This window comes from Coffea arabica, chromosome 6c (assembly GCF_036785885.1).
Source record: "Coffea arabica cultivar ET-39 chromosome 6c, Coffea Arabica ET-39 HiFi, whole genome shotgun sequence".
NCBI classification, from domain to species: domain Eukaryota; kingdom Viridiplantae; phylum Streptophyta; class Magnoliopsida; order Gentianales; family Rubiaceae; genus Coffea; species Coffea arabica.
Window position 1 is genome coordinate 13,294,930 of NC_092320.1, and position 22,894 is coordinate 13,317,823.

The window sequence follows — 22,894 nt, forward strand, 5'->3', positions numbered from 1 at the left end:
GGTTTGGGTCGGACAAGTGAAACCTGTATTCAGCATTGAATGTCCATTAGGGCCCATTTACAATTGGTGGACACGTTACACTCATCTTAAGTCCAAACATTTCGTTTTTCTTTTCAGGCCCTGTACGTATCATTCCTGCTTGACAAGCCCAATTGGAATTGTCATTCTTTTGGCACCACCTTTGGGTTTTGTACGTATTGGGCCTTTTGAATATTATATTAAATTTCAACTAAAAAGGACACTTTTTTTTTTATCAATTTTTCCTGTATTGATAGTGTTCAGTATTGAATAAATGATAAATATGTGAAATTTGAATTTGAAATTTAACTTTATATATATGTCATGAATACAACGGTGAAAGTATATACAATTTATATAAAATTTACTTTTTTTTTAATCCTAGCTATCTATATCACAAGGATTCTTAGCCAAATTTCAGGATATAACAAAGTATATTCATTAATTCCATCCAAAATAATGATGAATGATCCACATACAAGCAAGCTATCCAGTTAAGAATATGTCAAAATTTGATTCACATAGAATTTCATTTCACTTAATTGTTATATTCAAATTAGACTTATAGAACATAGTACTTTTTTCGAGAATAAAAACATCCAACATATAAGTGGACAAGTAACTCATATGGCAAAGGAGTTAGATTGGGTTGTGCGCTGAGATGGGTGGGATTGTAAATAGGATTGAAAACAAGTTTCAACGAGTGGGACAGAGGTATGTTCAGGATTGGTTTGAAGATTAAAATAAATGTGTTGAATTGGCTTGTGTTCGAAAATTTTTTGAAAAAAACTGATCGAGTTTGGCTTGAAATTTCATATGTATGTTCATGGAAAGTTTGGTTTGACTTGTTAAAGTATTGAACAACTTGGCTTGGTTTGAAATTTCATTTTGTATTACATAGAGATTTTCATCCTAATTTGTTGCTTTTTTTTTTTCCCTTAAATTTTGCTCTCTGATATTCAAGAAATCTATTACGATGAATTAAGGATGTGATTCAAATCAATTATACGATGAGTAGATTTAAGCAACGCTTGACCTTCGACTTCTTGTCTTCCTAGATAAAATGCTTGTCCCCACTAATCCAGTCCACCGGGATATCACAGGGCCAACAACTAACAATGATCTTGTATTTTATTTATCTTCTTGAATCCAATATATTACCTGGATAATGCAAACAACTTGCTTAATGCTGATCAATTCATTTAGAAAGTTCACAGCCTAATTATCATCCAATTAAAGATCATTGAATCATAACCACATGGTGGTCCACCTGATTTCTGCATCTGGTTTCCACTCACTGGTTATACTAAGCTCACTTTTTCGCTTGGTAATCGTGACAAATCTGAAATCTGCATCTTGACTTTTTTTCTGTAGTATTTAGCTTTTCTCTTGTTTACTGCCATTTAGAGGTCCTCAGATTAGGGCCACAACAATAATGATTCATGAGTCCTAGTTTGGATGCTACATTAATTCTAATGCAATAGCTCAATACGTTTACCTGAATGCACATTTTAGATTGATGTTGTGCAAAAAAAAATCAGTGAACTTCAAACCATTTTGTCTGTATCAAAGTCTTAACAATTCCTTTGACTCTATCAGCATTATAATCACATTCTATCTTATCAAACAATCAAATCTTCGGTCAATAGTTTACAATGGATATTGATGAAATTGTACCCTAAGCATACAAGTAAAATATAGCCTCTATTTATAGTTTCTAGGCATAGAATCCAATCAAGAATCTAAAATTAATACCACGAATGCATCATAGAATTTGAAGAGTGTAAACATTAAAATAATGTCTATGGACACAACATATACATCAAGCATATGAAGTCCTTAACGAGATTCACATGCATGAATACATGCTCTATCAAGATTGGTTCAATAACGTTCCAATCTTTATCCCCCTCTCCACCACGTTTCCTGGTACGAAAAAAGGAATTGATTTGTAAAAGAAACACAAGAATTAAATTTAAAAAAAAAAAAAAGAAAAGGAAAAGCATCCCTTTATGCAAAATGATAAGCTACTACTAAGAGTTCAGAAAAAAAGAAAAGCATTCTTCGGTTCAAAATGATAATGCATAAATCCGTATATATTATATGGTACACCACAGTCACCTGCAGATCTTAGAAGACCTGAGGGTTGTTCATGTGGGTAGCAGCATCCCATGCAACGTGGTCTCATCATAACAAAATCATCTTTTACGACTTACTATTCATGAATCATGAGTTGCTTCTCTTTTCCTTCTTTTTCTTTTCCATATCATTCATGGTCGAACACTCTGATTTCTGGTGTCTGATCTCCAGGGTCATAGAAAACGGCTGGTCTCAGATATTGACAATGCAGAAAGCATAAAATGAAAAAAAAAATATTATTCTAATGAGAAAGGCTCTGCTGCGGCTTTTTGGTCCCATTACCCAAACCTTTCTTTGTTGTGCTTTTCGATCTTTCAATATGGCGTGGAGGTTTGGTCTACTTTCTTCCTTTCAGCATCATCTGGACATAATTAACTTATTTTATAATCCCTTGTGTTTTGTCACTAAGTAAGATTAGATGTACTTAGGACGAGGATTTATGTCAACCGTCTATTGGTTAATACTTTGTCCTTTCTTCCTTTGGGTCTTTTTCTTGTTTGCATATAACGGTGATGATATGAAATATTAATTAACTGCAAGTAGATGTGCTTCCATCTAGGATGTATAGTAACTAAGAAAAACCTCATAAATTTCACAATTAAAAGAAATTTCCATTGGGGAACTATTACAGCAAATTATCACTGGATTTATCTGAGGATGATGTCGAGTATCAGAACTTTGTAACTGGACTTTATTATGGATGTGATCGAACGGTTAACATCAAGAAGTGGACAAACCAAGCTGCCTTGTTGACCAATAAATCAACCCTGTTCAGGTTAAGATTATGATAACTTTTGGTAAAGTATGATAGTTAATCATATATTTTCAAGCTTGGGATCATGAGAGGCTACGTCAATTTTATGTGTAACACCACACCATGCAACGGAGGAACAAAGTAGGATTTTATTTACAAGCTTACTAGAAAGTTTTAGCATCCAATATATATATATCTTGATAACTTCGATATTTTGCTCATCTAAGTAGTAACTTGCAATCTTCTCCAGAACGCAAGCAACCGATGGAACAAATAAGAAAAAGGATTGAAGCAAAATAGAAAGGAGGTTGTCTATACTTTATTCATAGCATTTGGATTTAAGAAGATAGTGTTTACTTCATTCACGCATTGGTTAAACACTTAAACCACGAACTTGGATAATTCTACTCTGATTGTAGTCTAAAAGGGTGTTAAGATCTGTACAGTTATTAGTTAAAGCATTTGGCAGCGGCATTACAATGGAATAAAGTGAGGCCATGAGGGCGGTCACTACTCACTAGCATTGCATTCACAGAAAGGCCTTAAATCTTGGCACCTTTTGCCATTCTCTGCTTCAAGATAAAGAGAATAGCAAACTGTAAAATCAAAAAGCTTCTCTAAAGACTAATTCAGTCAGTAAAGTGCAAAGATATCCAACCTTTTGCTTTTTGGAAAAGTAATAATACTCTAAATTGTCCCTTGGCTTGGTTCCTTTTCCTTTGGATTTCTTTCTCCAGTTTTTTTCCTTTTTTTTTTCTCTCTTTTTTGGCTAGAGCTGGCTGTAGGGCGGTACCCTCAAAATCCCTTTTAACAAATCATAGCCCGCGTATCTATTTATTTTACCAAGTCCCACTGGATAACTTTATGAATTTTAATTTCCATTACCAAACCCTCATACTCATGGTCCCATCGAATATCCTCTACCCAGTAAACTGAATAGTTCCAAAATGTAAAATTAATTTTTACCAAACGAAAATCAATACAGATATCATGTTAAATTAACATACTATGTTGAGTTTTTAACTTAGGTAAAAACATAGAACTTGCATAAGAAAAATTCAAAATTTAATGAAGGGTTAAATCAACATTTTTCTGTCTTTAAACATTAATTATTTTCATTTATGGCATTGCGTATCGGATATTAGATTTTTAGGATCCTCCTATCAAATTCTATCGGCTTACCTATCGATAAACCCTTATTAATACTAAACCCTAATAGATAACTCTTTGGTCATTTAATTGGATTAACCATCGAGTTAGATACTTGAGGGTATCGACTTTTACCCTACCCCTTACTATCCCTATTTTTCATGGCATTTGTTAATAGAATTTTAGGTAAAAATAATTATCATTATTAGAATGCTAAAATTTTTTTAGGGAAATTCTTGGTCCTTTTAGGATTACATATCCTCAATTTATTTCTTTCAATGATGATAATGGTTCATATTTTAAATTTTTTAAGTTATTATTATTTAATGATTAAAAATACTTGTTTCACTATCCAATGGTGGATTTAACTTGATAATATGATACTAGAAAAAACTATAGAACCTTCCTCAAAATTTTATATATATATATGTATGTATGTATGTATGTATGTATGTATGTATGTATTGCAATGAGGGTTTTTAGGATGGTTAAATCAGAATGTTTCCAACACCTTATTCTTTTTTATAGAATTTTGAATTTTTTAAATTGTTATAGATCTTTTCATGTCTTTTGAATTTAAAAAGTAAGAAGTGGCTTCACTTATATAGGAATTTGATTTGAAATTTATTAATGTGAGGTAAATAAAGAGGAAACATAACCAATTACTAAAAGTATACAAATAAATAACAATATTTTATCCTTCAACTTAGTAATCCTAACTAAAAGGACAATTTATATAGAAAACAAAAACAAAGTAATATTCATTGGTCATGGATTAAAAAATCAGGAACGGCAGCATTCGTGAACCATAAATTATGAAATCACTAAATAAAAAACAAAGTACTACTAGCATTTCAAAATAAAAATTTTTATTTGAAATTTCTATTTTAGATGAAAAATAATACAGTAATAAAAATAGCACCAATTCTACCAAAAATTAAAAAATAACAATGCAATTTAAAGAAAAGATATAGAACTTTTGACCCCAAACTATATATCTATTTAATTGTATATATTTAATCCAAATTCGACCTTAACTAAATATGAATAAGAGTGCAACACCCAAATGCTAAGAATAGTCTTGGGTATTATTGGTTATTTTATGTATTCTTCGTATGTAAATCTACAATTACTATGTCATTTTTATATATTATTTTTGTAGTAGTTAGGGTTTTATAAGATATTATCAATGTTTCATTTGCATTTTGAAATGCCAATACGTGCAACAATTGTGATTAATCTTCATTTTTATATGCTTTTCATATTATGAGAGGTAAAGTTAAATATATTGTAAAAATGTTCAATCAAATTGCAGGTTATGGTTTTCTTTTTTTCTTTTGCTTCAAATTTTATCTTTTCAAATTTATTTTGAAAGTACAAATATAAGTATATTTTAAAATTGTAAAACCAAATTGCAATTTATGAAATTTTTTTTTGCTTCAAGCTTTAACTCTTCAATTTGTATTCAACCTCAATATTTCTCCTTTGGAATCATTCAATTCAAAATTAATATGAAAAATAACTAAATATGGTGTGTTTGTACTTTTGTATTGAATTTTCATTTTTATATTTTACTAGCCAAATTCACTTTATTATAGTGTAACATAAGTATATGTTAAGTTATATTTTGAATAAATAAAAGAGAAATATTAGGTGGCAAGGATAAGAAACTAGAGGCTAACTATATGCAAGGGAAAGACAGAGTGACGAAAAAAGTTGAAAAAAAGAAGGTGAACTACTACAAGGTTAGACGAAGAGAGGAGAGAAGAAAAAAAAGGATTTTTGGGACATAACCGGAAGGACGGTTGTGTGGTAAGAGTTTTGAAAGTCATAGAAGCTAACGGAGAGCCAGTTATCAAGCAAGAGAGGATGGAAAGGGTGATAGTTTTTAATAATTTTAAAAATTTTAAAAACACATCTTACAAAGATTTTTTTTTAAAAATTTATATTAAAGTTTATGAAGAACACTATTTTATAAGCACTCAAGAATTTTAGGATTACAAGATGGGAGAAAAAAATTTCTAAAAATGAGGAAAATGAATTAGTTAAAATTTATATTTTTAATAATAAAAATTTTTATGTATGGGTATAACATGATATATTGATAAATAGGTTTACAATTGCTCTATCATGTAAATCCTTATAAATTAAATTATTTTATTCAAATTGTTATCATGCATTGACAGAGAATAGGTAAACAAATTTTGATTTCAACTTATTTAAGATACTAAAATTAGCAAAATACATTTTGTACTTATGAAATAAACTTTTTTTAACATGTTAAGAATACACTTATTTGAATTTTTTTGCCTTTTTCATATACTTTATCCTATACTATAATATATAAGTATATATATTATTGTTTTAAATTGAAATATAAATCCCCTATAATATATAATTATATATATTAGTATTATTTTGAATTGAAATATAAACCCGTGCATTGCACGAGTGAGAATGCTAGTTGTATCCTAGGGTCAATAGCCAAGATGTGTGATAATATAAGCTATACACATTTACGTTACATATTTGAGGATGTGATAAATTCAAACAATCAAATGCGACCAAAAAAAAAAGCCAAGATATGTGATAAGATGATTTGTAGCTGTGTGATAAGATAAAACTATACACATTTACGTTACATATTTGAGGATGTGATAATTTGAAAGAATCACATGCGGCCAAAAAAAATCCAAGATATGTGATGAGATGATTTGTACCCATTTACGTTACATGCTAGAGGATGTGAAAAAACAACCGATCATGTTTGACAATTGTTTCAATCCTCGATCTAGGTAAGACTAGTTCTTGGTTTTTTTTTTAAAAATTTAATTTGGGTATTTAGTCATATTGGCAAAGAATACTTAGAACTTTTTTTTTTTTTTTTTTTATAAATAAAAGGTTTTGAATCCAAAACCTCCTACTTACAATTCTCTCACCGTACCACCCAACATGACCCTAAAATCAATACATATATCATAATAAATTAATACACTATATTGTGTTTTAAACATGGGTAAAGACACAGAGGTTGCATAAGAAAAATTCAACATTTGATGAAGGATTAAATCAATATTCTTTTGTCTTTAATCATAATTATTTTCATTGGGTATTAGGTGTCAATTTTTAGAATCCTCTTATCAAATCCTATCGATTTATCTATCGTAATTTCTCATCAATTCCAAAACCTATCAAGTAACTCTTCAATATCTAATTTAATAAGATTAACCATCGAGTCAAATATCCATGAGTATGAACACTTATTTTTTGCTTTACGAAGGGTGTTCATATAACCCTTTTGTGGTTTATCACTACCGTTCTGCGTCAGCTTACATATGCGACAAGATGCTCTGCGCACATTTACGTTACATATTGATTCAAACAATCAAATGTGAAAAAAAAAAAAAACAAAAACAAAAGCTAAGATGTGTGATAAGATGAGTTGTACAGATTTACGTTACACATTAGTGGTTGTGAAAATCTAACTGATCATGTTTGACAATTGTTTCAATCCTCGATCTGGGTTAAAAAAAATTTTTTTTCGTTTTTGGTTTATTTTTTAATTTTAATGGGGATATTTTGTCGTATTGGCATGGAGTCCTTAGGCCTTAAGGTTAATTTATTCCAGTTTCGTACTTAATTCTTAATAACATCCACATGATCCGCCACATCCTCAAAGATGTTACTACTGGCAGAAATATAGCGTATCAAGTTTTACGTATAAAAAAAAGGGAAAATCGTTCAAATGTCCCTCATATTTTACAAAATAAATTTTTTTATCCCTCATTTTTAAAATATAATTTTAAGTCTCTTACAAATTCACATTGATCAAATTTGATTCCTACTTAGGTTTCCGATTAATTTTTGGTTGGAATTCACCATGTGCCTTGCACGTGATCATATTTTAAGGGCACAATTATCAAATCAAATTTTATATAATTCGATTCATAACCCCTCACATTTCATAAAATAAATTTTTTTATCCCTTACATTTCACAAAATAAATTTTTTTATCTTTCACATTTTTCAAAATGAATTTTTTTCATCTTTTATTAATCATGTGTGTAAATATTTTTTTTAAATCCATGTATCTATATATTTGATTTCACTTGAACAGTACGAATAACATGTGAAATCAAATAAAGATATATTACATACTATTCGTACTACTCAAGTGAAATCAAATAGATATATACATGTGTTTAAAAAAATTGTTAGTTTTTCACTTATATTCATTTTCTTTTACTCGAATTTGAAAATAAAGATGACATTTAATCCTTAATATTATCAAGTATTTATATCGAATTAAATTTGGATAGAAAAAGTAAACAAAAGAAACGTATGACAAAAAGAAATAAGTGATTGACACTTTCAAAATTCAAGACAACACAAAGCAAGTAATTCAATTGTTGGTCTTAAAAGTGTCGAATAGAAATTTCAGATTTAAACTGAAATTTGTTAGCACAATTATAGAATTCGAGTTAGGACCCATTAATTAGATGACCTTATTATACAACTCAATAAATAAATTATTACCAAAAGAAAAAAGTCACAAATATTGAATAGGTTCAAATGATAAAATCATATAAATATATACGTGGGTTTAAAATAAAATTATTAGTTTTAAACCCCTATATATATCTATTGAATAGCATGTGTATAGCTACGATTAGCATGCTTAGATGAATCCAATAGCGATAAATTACATATTATTCATACTGTTCAGGTAGAATCAAATAGACATATACGTAGATTTATACAAAAAGAGCTATTCGTACACATGATCAATGAGGGATGAAAAAATTCATTTTGAAAAATGCGAGGAATGGAAAAATTCATTTTTTGAAATGTGAGAAACGAAACAATTCATTTTGTAAAATATTAGGGACGAAAAATTCATTTTATAGAATATGAGGGACTATGAATTAGATTATGTAAAAATTTGATTTGACAATTTTATGCTTTAAAAATGATTACATACGTGGTGAATTTCGATTAAAAACTAGTCAAAAACCTAGGTAGGGATCAAATTTGATCAATGTGAATTTGTAAGGGAGGTAAAATTACACTTTTAAAAGTGAGGGAGGAAAAAAGTCATTTTGTAAAATATAAGTGACGTTCTTAAACGATTTTTCTAAAAAGAAAAGAAAAATGAAAGTTGTACGTATAAAAAGAGAATTCTCAATCGCAAAAACTATGGCAGATTAATGCACTTTTCTTTTTGTTTCTGCTGCTCCTCGAGAACTGAAAGGCAGGTATGCCCTTTATTCTCCATTTTCCTCTTCATTTTCTCACTTCTCTTTTTTTGTTTGTATCTCCAGTGGTGCATGAAACATCTATGACTTTTTTATATATGCATATATAGCATACCACATAGTGAGAGGCTCCAAGAAGCGAGAAATACAATATTTGTTGTTGTACTCTCTATAACATATATGGCATGGCTTCCAGTGGTATTCAAGAAAGTTGTGTTTGATCTTTGAAGATCTGTCCTGAAAATGATTGATATCTTTGCACTTTATTGTCACTGATCAAATTCAGATCTCAAACATTTCTTTGTTGTCTTCTTCTGTTTTTTAAGACTATCATTGTCTGAAACTCCTGGTTTGGTAAGAAAATTATTGCACCAGACCAAGTCCCCTGGATGAAGTCTTGTTGGACTGGACACAATCTTAATCTTGGGGTCCTAATTCTTACGTCCTTTTGGTTTTTCTTGTTTTTCCTCCGCTTAATTCTTTCTCTTTTTCTTTTGAGTTGAAATGTGTTCTTTTTCCAGGTCATAGCGTAATCAAGATCAGGTGATGATTGTGATTCTGATTCTTGAGTCTTTGTTTGCCTTGAACTAGGAGCTTTGTCATTCTTGTTCTTCAGGTACTTCTCTTCTCCTTTATGCGTTTTGGCCTGGAGAATTTTGAAGCTTTTTTCTGAATTCTGAGTTGTCCTGATCAGGCATTTTGTCCCTTGCTGTTCTAAGTTGTGCTATCGCATATAAGCCTGGTTTTTTAGGCCAATCTTCAAGCTTAATTCCTCGTTCCTGAATCACAATTCCTCCTTGATGAGGTGCAAAATTACTAGTCTGCATTACGCTGGCAACCATCCCTGGTAATAAAAGTACTACACGAAATAGAGGAAGAAAAATTAGATTGGTCATGTTTTAGTCACCATATGTATAGGCCTAAAATTTTTAAGGGATTGATAAATTAAAATTTGCTCGATTACAAACTAAAATTAAGATAGACCCAATGGGCTAAAACGGCGAAATTCATTTCTGCAATTCTTCTTGTTTTGCTTGTTCATCCAGAAATTTTGCAGTGAAGAGAGGAACAAACATGAACGTGATACGAGAAACGCGGGGACGATCTCACCCTTTGACTGAAAGACAAATTAAGGCCCATGAGATTTAAAATAAACTTCAACATGGGACCCCAAACGGAGGTATGATAGTAGTAGTATTTTATTGACTAAGAGGTCAAAGTAATTCATTGAAAATGGCCAAGCCTGCTAATTAGCCTCAGCTGCTGTAGCGCCCCCCTAGAAAACTCCACACAAACGAATGTTAGGCCATAAACACTCCTCTGGTCTTGGGGTTGGGAGTTTTCAGTTTTGTGTTTGGTTGTAGTCTCGAGAAGAAAAAGTCCTCGAACTTGATGCGTGCATTTGGTGTCGGGAGAGTCAGGTCCATCAATAAAATACTTGCATATTACTGCAAAGCTGAAACTGTTGCTTAACATGGCAATGGTTTGAATCCTAAAGTGTTGTTGTTCACACTTCACACCCTTTAATCTCAAAATTTTCCACCTTTTTATCTGGCGTGAGGCGAAATTTTAAGAGGGATACATGTAAATTTAGCTCTTCCCTTTAAATTTGATTTATTAAAGAAATACAAATTTAATGATATTCTAAGAAAATTTGGACCTGTTTGCTTATTTGAAATGTCACACTTGATAATTGTCTATAGCTTTGGTAAAGAAACAGGATTAATGTCCACATACATTTAACATAATGGTATTGTACTAGTCAATTGGGAGGATTTAAGGAGAATATTTGTGAGTTATAAAGGCTAAGCAAGGAAAGGAAGTAGGACAGAGATTGCTTGAGCAAATCTAGCTAAAATGGGCATAACTCATTTTCGGGCAAGTCTTGCAAATTGATTCAAGACACCATAACTCATTTTCATGCTTATTCACTGGGAGTCGCATCACTATGTTAAGACAGCACAGTGACACATAGCCCACATTCGACTGTGTACACATACTCACATAGTAAGCAAAAAGAAGCAAAAAGAACAAAGCGTCTTGAGCTGTTCTCCTCCTCTTCATTTTCTCATGCTTCTGCTGCCTAAACCATGTTTATTATCCTTCTGATTTTCAAGAATAGACACCCAAAAAAAAAAAAAAAAGAGCCCATCATTTTTTTTTAAAAAATAATATGGTTCCCTTCCATTCTATAAATATCTCTCTGGCCTTGTGTTTTACTTTTTCCTTATTCATCTGTCATGTGAGCTAAACTGATGCTAGCTAGACACCCTTTAGTCTTTTAGTTTTAGCTGTCCTAGCTAGCAGACTTTTAAAGTGAAGACTAGACAAAGAACCTCACTTTCTAGTTTCTACTGGCTGGTTTTCATCTGATCAAACAGTTTTCCTTGGCGGTGGTGCGACAGTCGTGCAAGAGGCTGAGCTCTGTCTGAGGCTGGTGGCTGCAGTCAAACGATGAAAGCTTTGGAGAATATTTGGGTGCTCTGGAAAATGGCTTCATTTTCTAGCAGCCATTTGCGCTCAAGGGCAACTGTAAAAGCTCCTCCTTCGCCGGTACTTCATGTTTTGCAGGGCGCTATCCATTTCCTTTGATGTCACATCACATTAGATATTGAGGGTTGTGGTGCTGGTGGAGGAGGAGGGGGAGCGGTGGCGGTGAGGGGTGGTAGCCAGCGCAAATGGTGGGAGTGATATTGGCGGGACGGCTCAATCTGATTATGTTACATATGGTAATATATATGATCTTTAATTTAGTTCATGGTAAACTGAACTATGATTTTGCCTAATGATGGTGTTTTGTAAAGAATGGTATGTCAAAGATTTGTCCCAAATTGTTAGAATTTTGCAATTCTTTTTTCTACACCAACAGATTGCTGCATCCTGGGAATAGAAAGCTATCTCTTCAGTTCTGGAAAATGTGAAAAATGATAGTCCAAGTTTTGCTGTCTCATTTGGGCTTTGATCTATCCTCAATGTTAGCAATAATTTGCCTTACAAGTTCCACTGTCAACCGAGGCATGATTTGTCTCTACGGCTGCTAACCTTAGTTACAACATTGCTAATCTATGCTCGGTAGTCTCCATTATGAATACTATCTTTTTAATCAATTTTTTTTTTTTGCTTGTCCTGACTACTAATACTAGTATAAGGTTTGCAAAAGAAAACGGAAAAAAAAAAAAAAATCAATTGAGCTGGTAATGTGATCAATTCCATGAATCAACTGGTGTGTTGGATTTAATGAATCAATGACGAATGCTTGATGTTAATTTGCTGCCGGACGGCCATATTTTTTCGTAGTTGTATGATTTGTCTTTTACGTTCAGTTGGACAACTGATGTGGGCTGTGGGGTAAACTTGAAAATGATCGATGGAATAATAATAATATATTTCTAGCAAAAAGATTATTGATTCTAGCAAGCAACGAGGTAAAACTTACTTGTGTTTGGTAGGTACCCTACCCTATGCCTAGATTTGGACAACACTTATTTTAGTTGTTTTATTTGCATTTATCAAACAACATATAATAGTAGTGTCTACAAAAGAAAAGACTTGTCGGTACAATCATAGAATGGGAGATGGATAAACGGATTAGCCATAACGTTGTTGGCTTTCCATGAAGCAAAACTAAGCCCTAAAAAATTTTTTTTATTCAATTATTTCTTTTTTTTTTTTTTGTTTCCTTCTTGGGCTGTAGGATTTGCAGCTTTTTATTTGTATGCATGTGAATTAAGGTGTAGCTATTTGGTTCTTCAGTTCCCTTTTGTTGCTTTGTTCCAAAGCTTCTTTCCTCCGGATTTATGGATTGGTGGGGGTCTTTGGACCCGGAAGGATGATTGGAGTACATAAACTTTAAAAGAAGGGAACAATGAGTACTGGTACTGCATAAAATTGGTGACAGGTACCCCTACTGTTGGCCTGTTGTATGCAAAAACTGTTCACAAGCTTTTGGATTTTCTCCCCTGGCAAAAAACCCACAAGATTTTTTTGAGTTTCTTTCTAATACTAGAGGTACCTCGGCTGTGGCTAGCCCCCTAATAACTTAATTGAACATATAATAACAAAACTTTTTGGTACGTAATAGATAAAAACACGAGAAAATTTGAGCATAAGAAGAAATTCCATCTATGAAGTTAACTCTTCTAAATCAAGGAGACAATAAGCATAACATCTATTAAATCCATTACTAATCTTGATATTAATGAACAAGTGACAATAGGGAAGGAAGAAATCTGATTTTTTCGATGCAACGTTGAGAAACGATTTATAAAGAAATAGAAAAAGAGACTTTAATCGATTACATAAAAGAGTTGTTTAAATGTAATAGTTGGTTAGCTACTAATCAAATATAATTAATCAATATCCAAGGATTAAAATTTTTTTCATTAATCTATAAAGCTTGATCCTATAGTCATAAATTAAACAATATATAAAAACAGTAGAAGTTATTATAGTTATGCAACATGACTTGCAATTGAAATCTTTTGTCTTTATCCTGTATGATACATCTTTTGTCTTGCTCCATCAAGATAGAAGTAGGGAAATAAAAAATGGAAGAAAAATCATAGATTCCTCAAAGGAGAGTTACATCACATGTCAATAAATAAGAGTGCTACATTAAATTCCCATGTCTCTTATATAACAGGTAGACAATTAGAACTAATGAAAATTGATCCAAGGGTTGTAATGCAGTGTTATTGTATTAAAACTAATCTAACGGTGATGAATTAAATAATAGACTCACTTAGTCAAATAATTAAGGTTAAAAAAATTCTTTGGGCACAAAAGGAGAATAAAGAAGCCAAACTTGCTCAGTTTGGTATGAAAAAAAAAAGCAAAAAAAAAAAGGAGATATGCAAGAGGTAAGAAAATCATGTGCAAGAAAAATATTAGACTTATGACACTTGTCAAAACTATTGATATCAGTGGTGGTGAAGGGATGAAGTCAGAAGTGGACTGTTTTTACTGTGTGTGTGTGGTGTTGGTGGTTGCATTTACTGAGCTTGATACAGAAATTGGCAGCTTGGTAGGGCCGGAAAATTTATGAGGGTGATTAAAAAAATGATCAGCGAAATGTGCAATGGGATGAAGGGAACAGAAAGGTCTGCAGTTATTGCAGACTGCACCATATCTAACAGGATAGATTTCTGCCTATGCAATTGCAATTCATTTGGCTTGCAGAGCTCAGTGAACTGTCCCATTTCCTCTGCGGAGTGTGTGTACCGTGAAAATGGTTAGTTAGGAGCAATTTTAACGTTTTCATTTCAAGGTAGTATTATCAAATTGAGACTTTTTTTTTTGGTGGGAAATTTCCGGGGCTACAGATCACAGTGGAGTAGTTTTGTTACATGTAATAATTAGCTGTATTATTCTTTTTTTTCCTTTAACACTTGTAATTGGTGACGAGCATGGTCTAGTTGATAAGATATTTTACCTGTAATCGACAGGTCACAGGTTTGAATCATTAAAAAGTAAGCGGGAAATCACTCTTAATCCTCATTGGAGGAAGAAAAATTTGCAATTGGGGAAGATTAGGGGTTGGTAAAAATCAAATGCAAGCATATGTCCTCCTGCATATATTTCTTTCACCTCTTTTCTTGCCCTTTGGCTAACATTTGCTCCCGTTAACTACTTCCTCTTTGTTGACCATGCTGTGTAGAAAATTTTGGTAGTCTAGTTGAGTCTGGTAAATAATTTAATCAATTTTACTTGATCTTCTACTAGTAGGCTTTCTCAAAAATCATCCAAAAATAAAAAGAGAAGAAAATGAAACCAAATGACATTTGATGGCATTGATGAGAAATGATGGTGGTTTTTCTCTTTTGGGTAATCAAATGCTGGGCTTGTTTGAAAATGCAACGCAAAGGTTTACTGCTGGTGACTGACTCGTGGCGAAGTTCCACCTTTTGAGCCTCAATGTTGCTTGCATTGTCAGTACTGGCCCAAAAAACTTTTTTTTTTTTTTTTTTCTGTCTAACTGAGCTTTAGGTGGTGACCACATTGATGTGACAGTGCGGCCCATCATGTATTTAGAAAACTTCAAGGCCCAAAACAGATTGTTACATTACGAATGACGACGTGGCTATACTTGATTGGCGCTTTGGTTCCTAAATTCAAAATTAGGATACTTTAGTCCCTAAATTATACTTTGATTTCTCACTTTAGTCCCTAAATTCTAAATTTAAATACCTTAATTTCGAACTATACCTTGATTCCAATTTCAATCCCAAAATCCTTTCCTCCCTTTGACTTTGGGTTTATCCGATTTTCCTTTTATGTCCTCGCAATGTGCAATCATGCTGCTCAAATGACCAGTATTTAGTTAATTTTGAGAATTTGGTTAACGATTGTAGTTAACAGGACAACTTTAATAGCTTACGGATTCAGGTGTTCCAATTTGTAATTTAGGGACTCAAATAAGGAATGATGTATAGTTAAAAGGTGCAAAGTGCAATTAACCCTTGAGAATATACGTCCTCTTCTTGATATTTTTGCCCATGTATTTTGATGAACCATTAACCGCGATTAAAGATTTGATCTGGTAGTGCAGTGACTTGGGCTGCAAATTCAGTACCGTGAACACCTCACCTCTGTCACGAAATATTGCCAGTTTAAAGACACGCGAACCTTCTGCTGTTAATCATTAGAACTCAAAAGAAGAACCATGGAGCCCAGAAAACAAAGGAATGGGTACCAAAAGAGCTGCCCTTAGACAAGGAAGGCAACTTTGCAAAAGTTTCAATGCGGCCCCTGAACTCATTAGATTCTCACCGTACCGGACCGGACCGGACCACTTCATTTGCTCCACTCCCGCAACAAAACATCCAGAAGTTTGCAACAAAAACAACCAGCATTCACTGGGACATTCACAGAGCAATATCATAATCCAATTCCTAATGCAATGCCTACGAATATGCTGACTCGAACGTTCAAACTAGTACTTGACAAATTGTCTTTTTATCTGGTCATTGCGACAAATACATGTATCTTCAAAAATTCAAGCAAGTATAAATCCGTCAAAGAAGACAAAGTTCATGATGAACCGAAGCTTACACAGCCAACAGAGTAAGCCAAGAATGCATGCATTGCTTGAACCATATAGAAATTTGATTGATTTATTCGAAACCCAACTAATTGGACATCTACCATGAAAGCGACAAGTTTATGGGAAAAGCCGGCAACATTCAAAAGCATGAGCAACTAAAGCGCCAGCATGTAAAGAACTAATCCTTTCCTGCGGTAGTTATACTGTGGTATTATAACAAAGTGTTCTATGCTCAAGACAGTAAAATTAGCATGTGCGCTCAAGGTGATTTCACGCATGGGATTACGTTAAAAGAGAAGATCCTTGCAACCAATGGCAATCAAGACCAGCTAAAGTGACTCTCATCTGAAGTCTCAAAACAAACTTAAACTTCTAAGACCAGACATGGCAACTGAAAACTGAGTCAGGGAGTGAGCTAGTTCCATTCTTATATTAATACAGGAAACTATCATGCATAAAGCATTGGAACAGATTTTACATGCATTTGAATGATTAGCTGCCAAGATTTCCAAGACCAAGCAAATCTCAAATGGCTAATCTAGATTTACTTTAATTCCATATTATGGAGATCAAACCACTTGCACCTAATATACATTAATGGAAACTATCATGTCATCCGTTCAAACTGTATTCAACCACATAAAAGTTCTCGATTTCTGAGAGGAATCATGTGTCCACATCTAAAAAGATCAATTAACTAATACCATGAACCAAAAATTCCAATTAATTTGTCATCTCGAGCATTTCAGTATCAGGAAAATGCTTTCTGGGGCTATCCTGAAGTAGTCATACTTCAAGGTAGATGGTTATCTATCCTACAATAGAGAAGCATCAACAGATGCAAAGTTCTAAATCCCAGATAGGCAATTTAACTGCATACAGAAACAGAGATAGCCTTAAATATCAGTACACACACTCCTGCAATTCGGAATTTTGGATGGATAATTTTATCGGTAAAACTCCAATAACAACAAAAAAGTATCTTAAGTAGCTAGTATAAGGATTTCAGACCAAGCTCATTTCAGCATTCCCATTTTCTCCTACATCTCTCTCTGAATGACAGCTGCTCTCTTTTTCCAGCTCTTTGCACTTCTACTCTACCCTATAGTATGGTACCACAATCTGCATCTGCAAACCATCTCCTTAAACAGAAAAGTACCAAAAAAGCAAACTCTTGCCTGATGATTTCATCATAGCACTAACAAGTTTAAGACAACCAGGTCTCACACTCTCTGGTAATCAATCATATTCAGCTAGTTCATCTTGAGACTTTGACTCAAGATATGAAAATATTCTCCCTCCCTCTCGTGCTCCCTTCCTCTCCTAAATTTCAATATATACTCTCAATGTCAAGCTTTCCAACATTTTCCAGTAAACTTCACCTCCACACTCATAAATACGACCACCTCCATGTTTTTGTCTTGATAAATTGGGATGAAACACAAAGGCAAACAAATGCCACCCAGAGAACAGGTCACTGAAGACACGTGTAAACTCAGATCAAGCAGTTGTGAGGCAAAAATTTCATTCAAGAAACAGCCTTTCCTCTCAAATTTCACAGGCTAGGACCTTTTGAAATACGTTAAGCTTGTCTAACTCAAAGTAGCAAATTCACTATTTACGAGATGGAAGACGAGGCAAGGAAAAAAATTCCCAGAATAAATGACATAAAACACGTTCACGCTATTGGATTGACAATTGCCCAAGTTTCTCATTCCATAACCAACAAACAACAATACAGAATAACTCCAGCACATCACAGTGAAAATATAAGAGAATAAAGCTGGTCTATAATTGGATAATGCCAAGTGTCATTATGATACTACAAAATGTAACTTCAATTCCTATATTGATCTGGAGCAACAAGTCTCCTACAACAAAGTAGAAGTAAATACTCCTAATACTCTTATGTAGTGATAACTGATACAAACCAATTTTCAGATCCACTGGTTCAGAAAAATAGAATACAACATGAAGAATTTCGAGTAAAAAAACTCACTAATTTGACAATACAGAACAAATCTTGTGTAAGATCATGACCTGCATCACTGCTGAACATTCTCCAAATACCACTTATACGTGTCCGCAAGCCCATCTTTCAGCGAAATTTTCGGCTGCCAACCCAATGACTCAATCTTCGAATTATCCATAAGCTTCCTAGGAGTTCCATCAGGCTTACTTTTATCCCAAACTAACTCCCCTTCAAATCCCACCACTTCCCTAACTAATTCAGCCAATTCCTTTATACTCACCTCCTTCCCACTTCCCACATTAACATGCTCCAAACCACTGTAATTCTCCAGCAAAAAGAAAACCGCGTCCGCCAAATCATCAACGTGTAGAAACTCCCTCAAAGGCGTTCCACTCCCCCAAACCACCACTCTCTCATCCCCTCTAACCTTAGCCTCATGAAACCTCCTCAACAAGGCAGGCAAAACATGCGAATTCTCAGGGTGGAAATTGTCATTTGGTCCATACAAATTCGTGGGCATTGCCGAAATCGCATCGAATTTGTGTTGCAGTCTATAAGCCTGGCACATTTTAATCCCAGCAATCTTGGCAACCGCGTACCATTCGTTTGTGGGCTCCAAAGGACCCGTCAACAGCGCGCTTTCGGGGATGGGTTGGGGGGCGAATTTGGGATAAATGCAAGAGGAGCCGAGGAAGAGGAGTTTCTCGACGCCATGGGAGTATGAGGAAGTGATGACGTTGGTCTGGATTAGGAGGTTGGTGGTGATGAAATCAGCAGGGTAGGTGCTGTTGGCGTGGATGCCGCCGACTTTAGCGGCGGAGAGGATGACGTAGCGGGGCTTCTCGGCGGCGAAGAAGGCGTCAACTGCGGATTGGACGGTGAGATCGAGCTCGGCATGGGTGCGGAGGAGGAGGTTTGTGAAGCCTAAGGATTGGAGCTTTCGGACAATGGCTGAGCCGACTAAGCCACGGTGGCCTGCTACGTAGATTTTGTCGGATTTGTCTAACGACATTGGATCTGTGAGAGGGAGGCAGAGGGTGTGGGAGAGAGGTTTTAGGTTTTGGAGAGATTAAGGAATCCGATTGGGGACTGGACTTTTGAGCGAAATGGGAATTTCAACTGTCAAAGACTTGTTACAGTTGGATAGGGCTGCAAACGAATCGAGCCGCTCGCGAGCCGCTCGAGTCAAGCTCGAGTCGAGCTCGATGTTAATCGAACTCGAGTCGAACTCGAGCTGGCTCGAGTCGAACTCGAGTTCGAGCTCGAGCTCAGATTATTAAGCTCGTTAGCTCGCGAGCTTGGGTATATATATATATTTTTTTTATTTTTATTTTTATTTAATAATAAAATTACGTATATTATATATATATTTTTTATTTTTTATTTTCATAGTAAAATTACGTATATGTCCTTAATATTTTATTATTTATTAAGAAAAAAATATTATTTTATTTATTTATTTTTTAATAAAATATTTATTTTTTATTTTTTTTTCGAGCTCAAGCTCGGCTCGACTTGATTCGAGTCGAGCTCGATCTCGAAATTTGCCGGCTCGTCGAGCTCGAGCTCGAGCTTGGTAAAATTTAGTCGAGACTCGGCTCGATTAGCTCAAAGCTCGACTCGGCTCGACTCGTTTGCAGCCCTACAGTTGGAGAGACGGATTTGGATTGGGTGTTTGTCTTGCTTTATTTTACTTTTCGGTGACTAGATGGAGAAAGAAATTGGTTTTTTTTTTTTTTTTTTTTGTGTTCGGGGGAGGAAATGACGAAATTTTCTGGAAAAAAAAAAGAAGTTAACAAATTGTTTTGGAAATTTTCTGGATTTTTTTATAGAAGTTAACAAATTGGATGAATGACAAATTGTCCTTCGTAATCTTAGCACATAAAAATTGTCCCGCAGCCAATTTGTCAAACATGAGACATGTTTTGGATTTTTGAAGGACAAAATTTTAATATTTGTACCATATAAGGGACTAAAACTTAATAATGGTAAATATGAAAGATGATCAAGGATCTAGGGCTTCTGCAGCGAAGCACAATGTAGAATCTAAAATGTTGACATTAAACTGATTCATGTACCCAGAAACTAAAATAAAAATGAAATGTAAAAACACAACTACTTTTGTAACTTATTGAAATTTGAGCCAACATCTACAATTCAATCATCAAATTGTAAATTATTCAACTGAACCATTAAATTGCAGTGTACAGTTGCCATTACAAATATAGAAGATATGGATCCCACGGTCAACTACATTTTTTACAAAACTAGCAGAACTTTAGCAGGGGTTCATGGTCGTGGTCATTGAGTCAAACAAAATGCCAAAATATTTTAGAATCTACACTAGGGATGGCAATGGGGGCGGGTGCCCGCCCCGCGGGGGGCTCACGGGGCGGGGGGTGGGGCGGGGGCGGGGGGGAATTTTTTCCCCCCGCTTAGAAACGGGGCGGGGGGCGGGGGGCGGGGGGCGGGGGTATACTCTCCCGCCCCATCCCCCGCCCCGCCACCTGCAAAAAAAATATATATATATATATATATATATATAAATGACTATATATTATATGTAAGTTAATTAGTTATAAACTTATGATAATGATATTATTAGTTAGATGTATTATATAATGTATATTAGTTTATGTAATATAATTGATATTATCAATTATATGAATAATTATACATGTCTACTAATAGAATTTATTAATTAGTTATATTAAATTTACTAATACATTTATACTAAATTTCTAATTACACTTAATAGAATAACACTTTTTTCTCAAAAAAAAGCACAAACACAATGATGAATTAGTGATTGCATTTGTACTAAAAGTGAAAATTTGACTATTTTAGTTATATTTATTTATCATATTGGATTGTATTCAAATAACTTCTGTTTGATTGTTTTTATGAGTTTCAATTGTAAAATTACAATGAATAATAATTTGGTGATGTGTTGATATTTTAGTACTTGATTATTTATTAAAATTTAATTATAATAAAATTATATAATAAAATTTTATTAACCCCCGCGGGGGAAGCGGGGCAAGGCGGGGCGGGGCGGGGCGGGGGGAGCGGGAGGCGGGGGACGGGGCGGGGGACGGGGGAAACTAATAGGCAACGGGGCGGGGGACGGGGGAGGGGTCCCCCGCCCCAACCCCGCCCCGTTGCCATCCCTAACACTACTAAAAATGAAAAAAGAAGTAATGTTATCTCCCAACTTCTTCCCAATAGAAATTTTTTTTAATCAATCGGCAATAACTTCTTCAAATTCACACGAGTGCGTAATGCATCCATTTGGTCCGATAGTGATTGAATCACATCATTTTTCTAATCGACCCCGTTAGAATTATGCTCATGCTCTCTATAAGTAGGCCTGTCAATCGAGCCAATGAGTCGAGATTTCACAAGTTTGAATTCAGCTCATTTAATTTATAATATTTTTTGGGATTTGGATTATGAGTTTCTGATTAATAAATGTGAACCTCATACTCAACTCACATAATATTCGAATTGTGGGTCTTATTCACGCTTAGTCCAAGCTCATTTATTACTCCTTGATTTTCTTAATATAATTACTATAACTATTAAGTTGTAAAACTAATTTAACATTTACAAGACTACAATATTAAAACTAAACATGAACAAATAATAGTTCTTAAAAAGTATATAAACCAAAAAATTTTCAACAATATTTATATTTAATTCGTCCAAAATACATGAAAAATAGTAATAAAACATACGGTCATGTGCCAATACAACTTTAAAAGTTGAAACTTTTTTATAACCTTGTGATTTGAATCCAAACATGCTTGATGATTTGTGTTTTTAGACCAAAAAAAAAAAAAATCAACCAATATTATGCCAACACAAAAATTTACTCAATTAATAAGAAAGTTAGAGATTCAATTATGCATTACTGATATTGGCTCTCAAGAAAGCTCATAGAAGAGTCTTCAGATGTATTTTTATGTTTTGTAATTTATATATATTTAGTATTTAGTAATACTATATTTGGATATATAATTATATATAATATCAAAATATAAATATTATATATATAGGTAATTAAAGAGCCGAGCCTACATCAAGTTTGAGTCTAATGAACCCCAAGCTCGATTCATATTAAATTCAAGTTTAATTTTTAGGTTCAAATTCAAACCGACTCACTAAAAGGTCGGATTCATCGGACTTTTTGTCGGGCCAAACGAGCCGAAATTGGGCTAGTCTAGTCCCATTGACAGTCCTATTTGTAAGACAGTACTAGCTTGGAAATGTGATCTTCTCCCTCCGAAAGACACGTACTAGCTTGGAAATTTTCCCTCCGAAGATTAGACCGCGGAAAAAGGAAAAAACCAGCAAGAAAATTTTCCCTAGAAGAATCAGCAATTAAGGCCAACTTAATGAATGAGTTTATGGACTTTGGATTTGTATTTAGAACATTTCGCCCGAATGGTGCAACAATAGCACCAACAGAAATTGCACAACGCCTCGATTCCATGTCTCTAACTGAAGCAGATAGGCGCGCAAAAAACGCTTTCTCCCTGACTATAACTTATGACCAATCTCGA

The 22,894-nt window shown here is 33.9% G+C and overlaps 1 protein-coding gene and 1 long non-coding RNA gene across 2 annotated transcripts; one reads left to right on the forward strand and one right to left on the reverse strand.

Annotated features, from left to right (window-relative positions):
• Positions 1-9,520: 9,520 nt before the first annotated feature.
• Positions 9,521-12,437, forward strand: LOC113692540 (uncharacterized). The gene is made up of 2 exons (XR_011815408.1): positions 9,521-9,931; positions 11,697-12,437. It is a non-coding gene; the product is annotated as an uncharacterized lncRNA (long non-coding RNA).
• A 5,690-nt stretch (positions 12,438-18,127) lies between these two features.
• Positions 18,128-19,453, reverse strand: LOC113691729 (putative GDP-L-fucose synthase 2). Its single transcript, XM_027210016.2, has one exon. The coding sequence runs from the start codon at positions 19,339-19,341 to the stop codon at positions 18,403-18,405; it is 939 nt and encodes a 312-aa protein (XP_027065817.1). The 5' UTR covers positions 19,342-19,453; the 3' UTR covers positions 18,128-18,402.
• Positions 19,454-22,894: the final 3,441 nt, after the last annotated feature.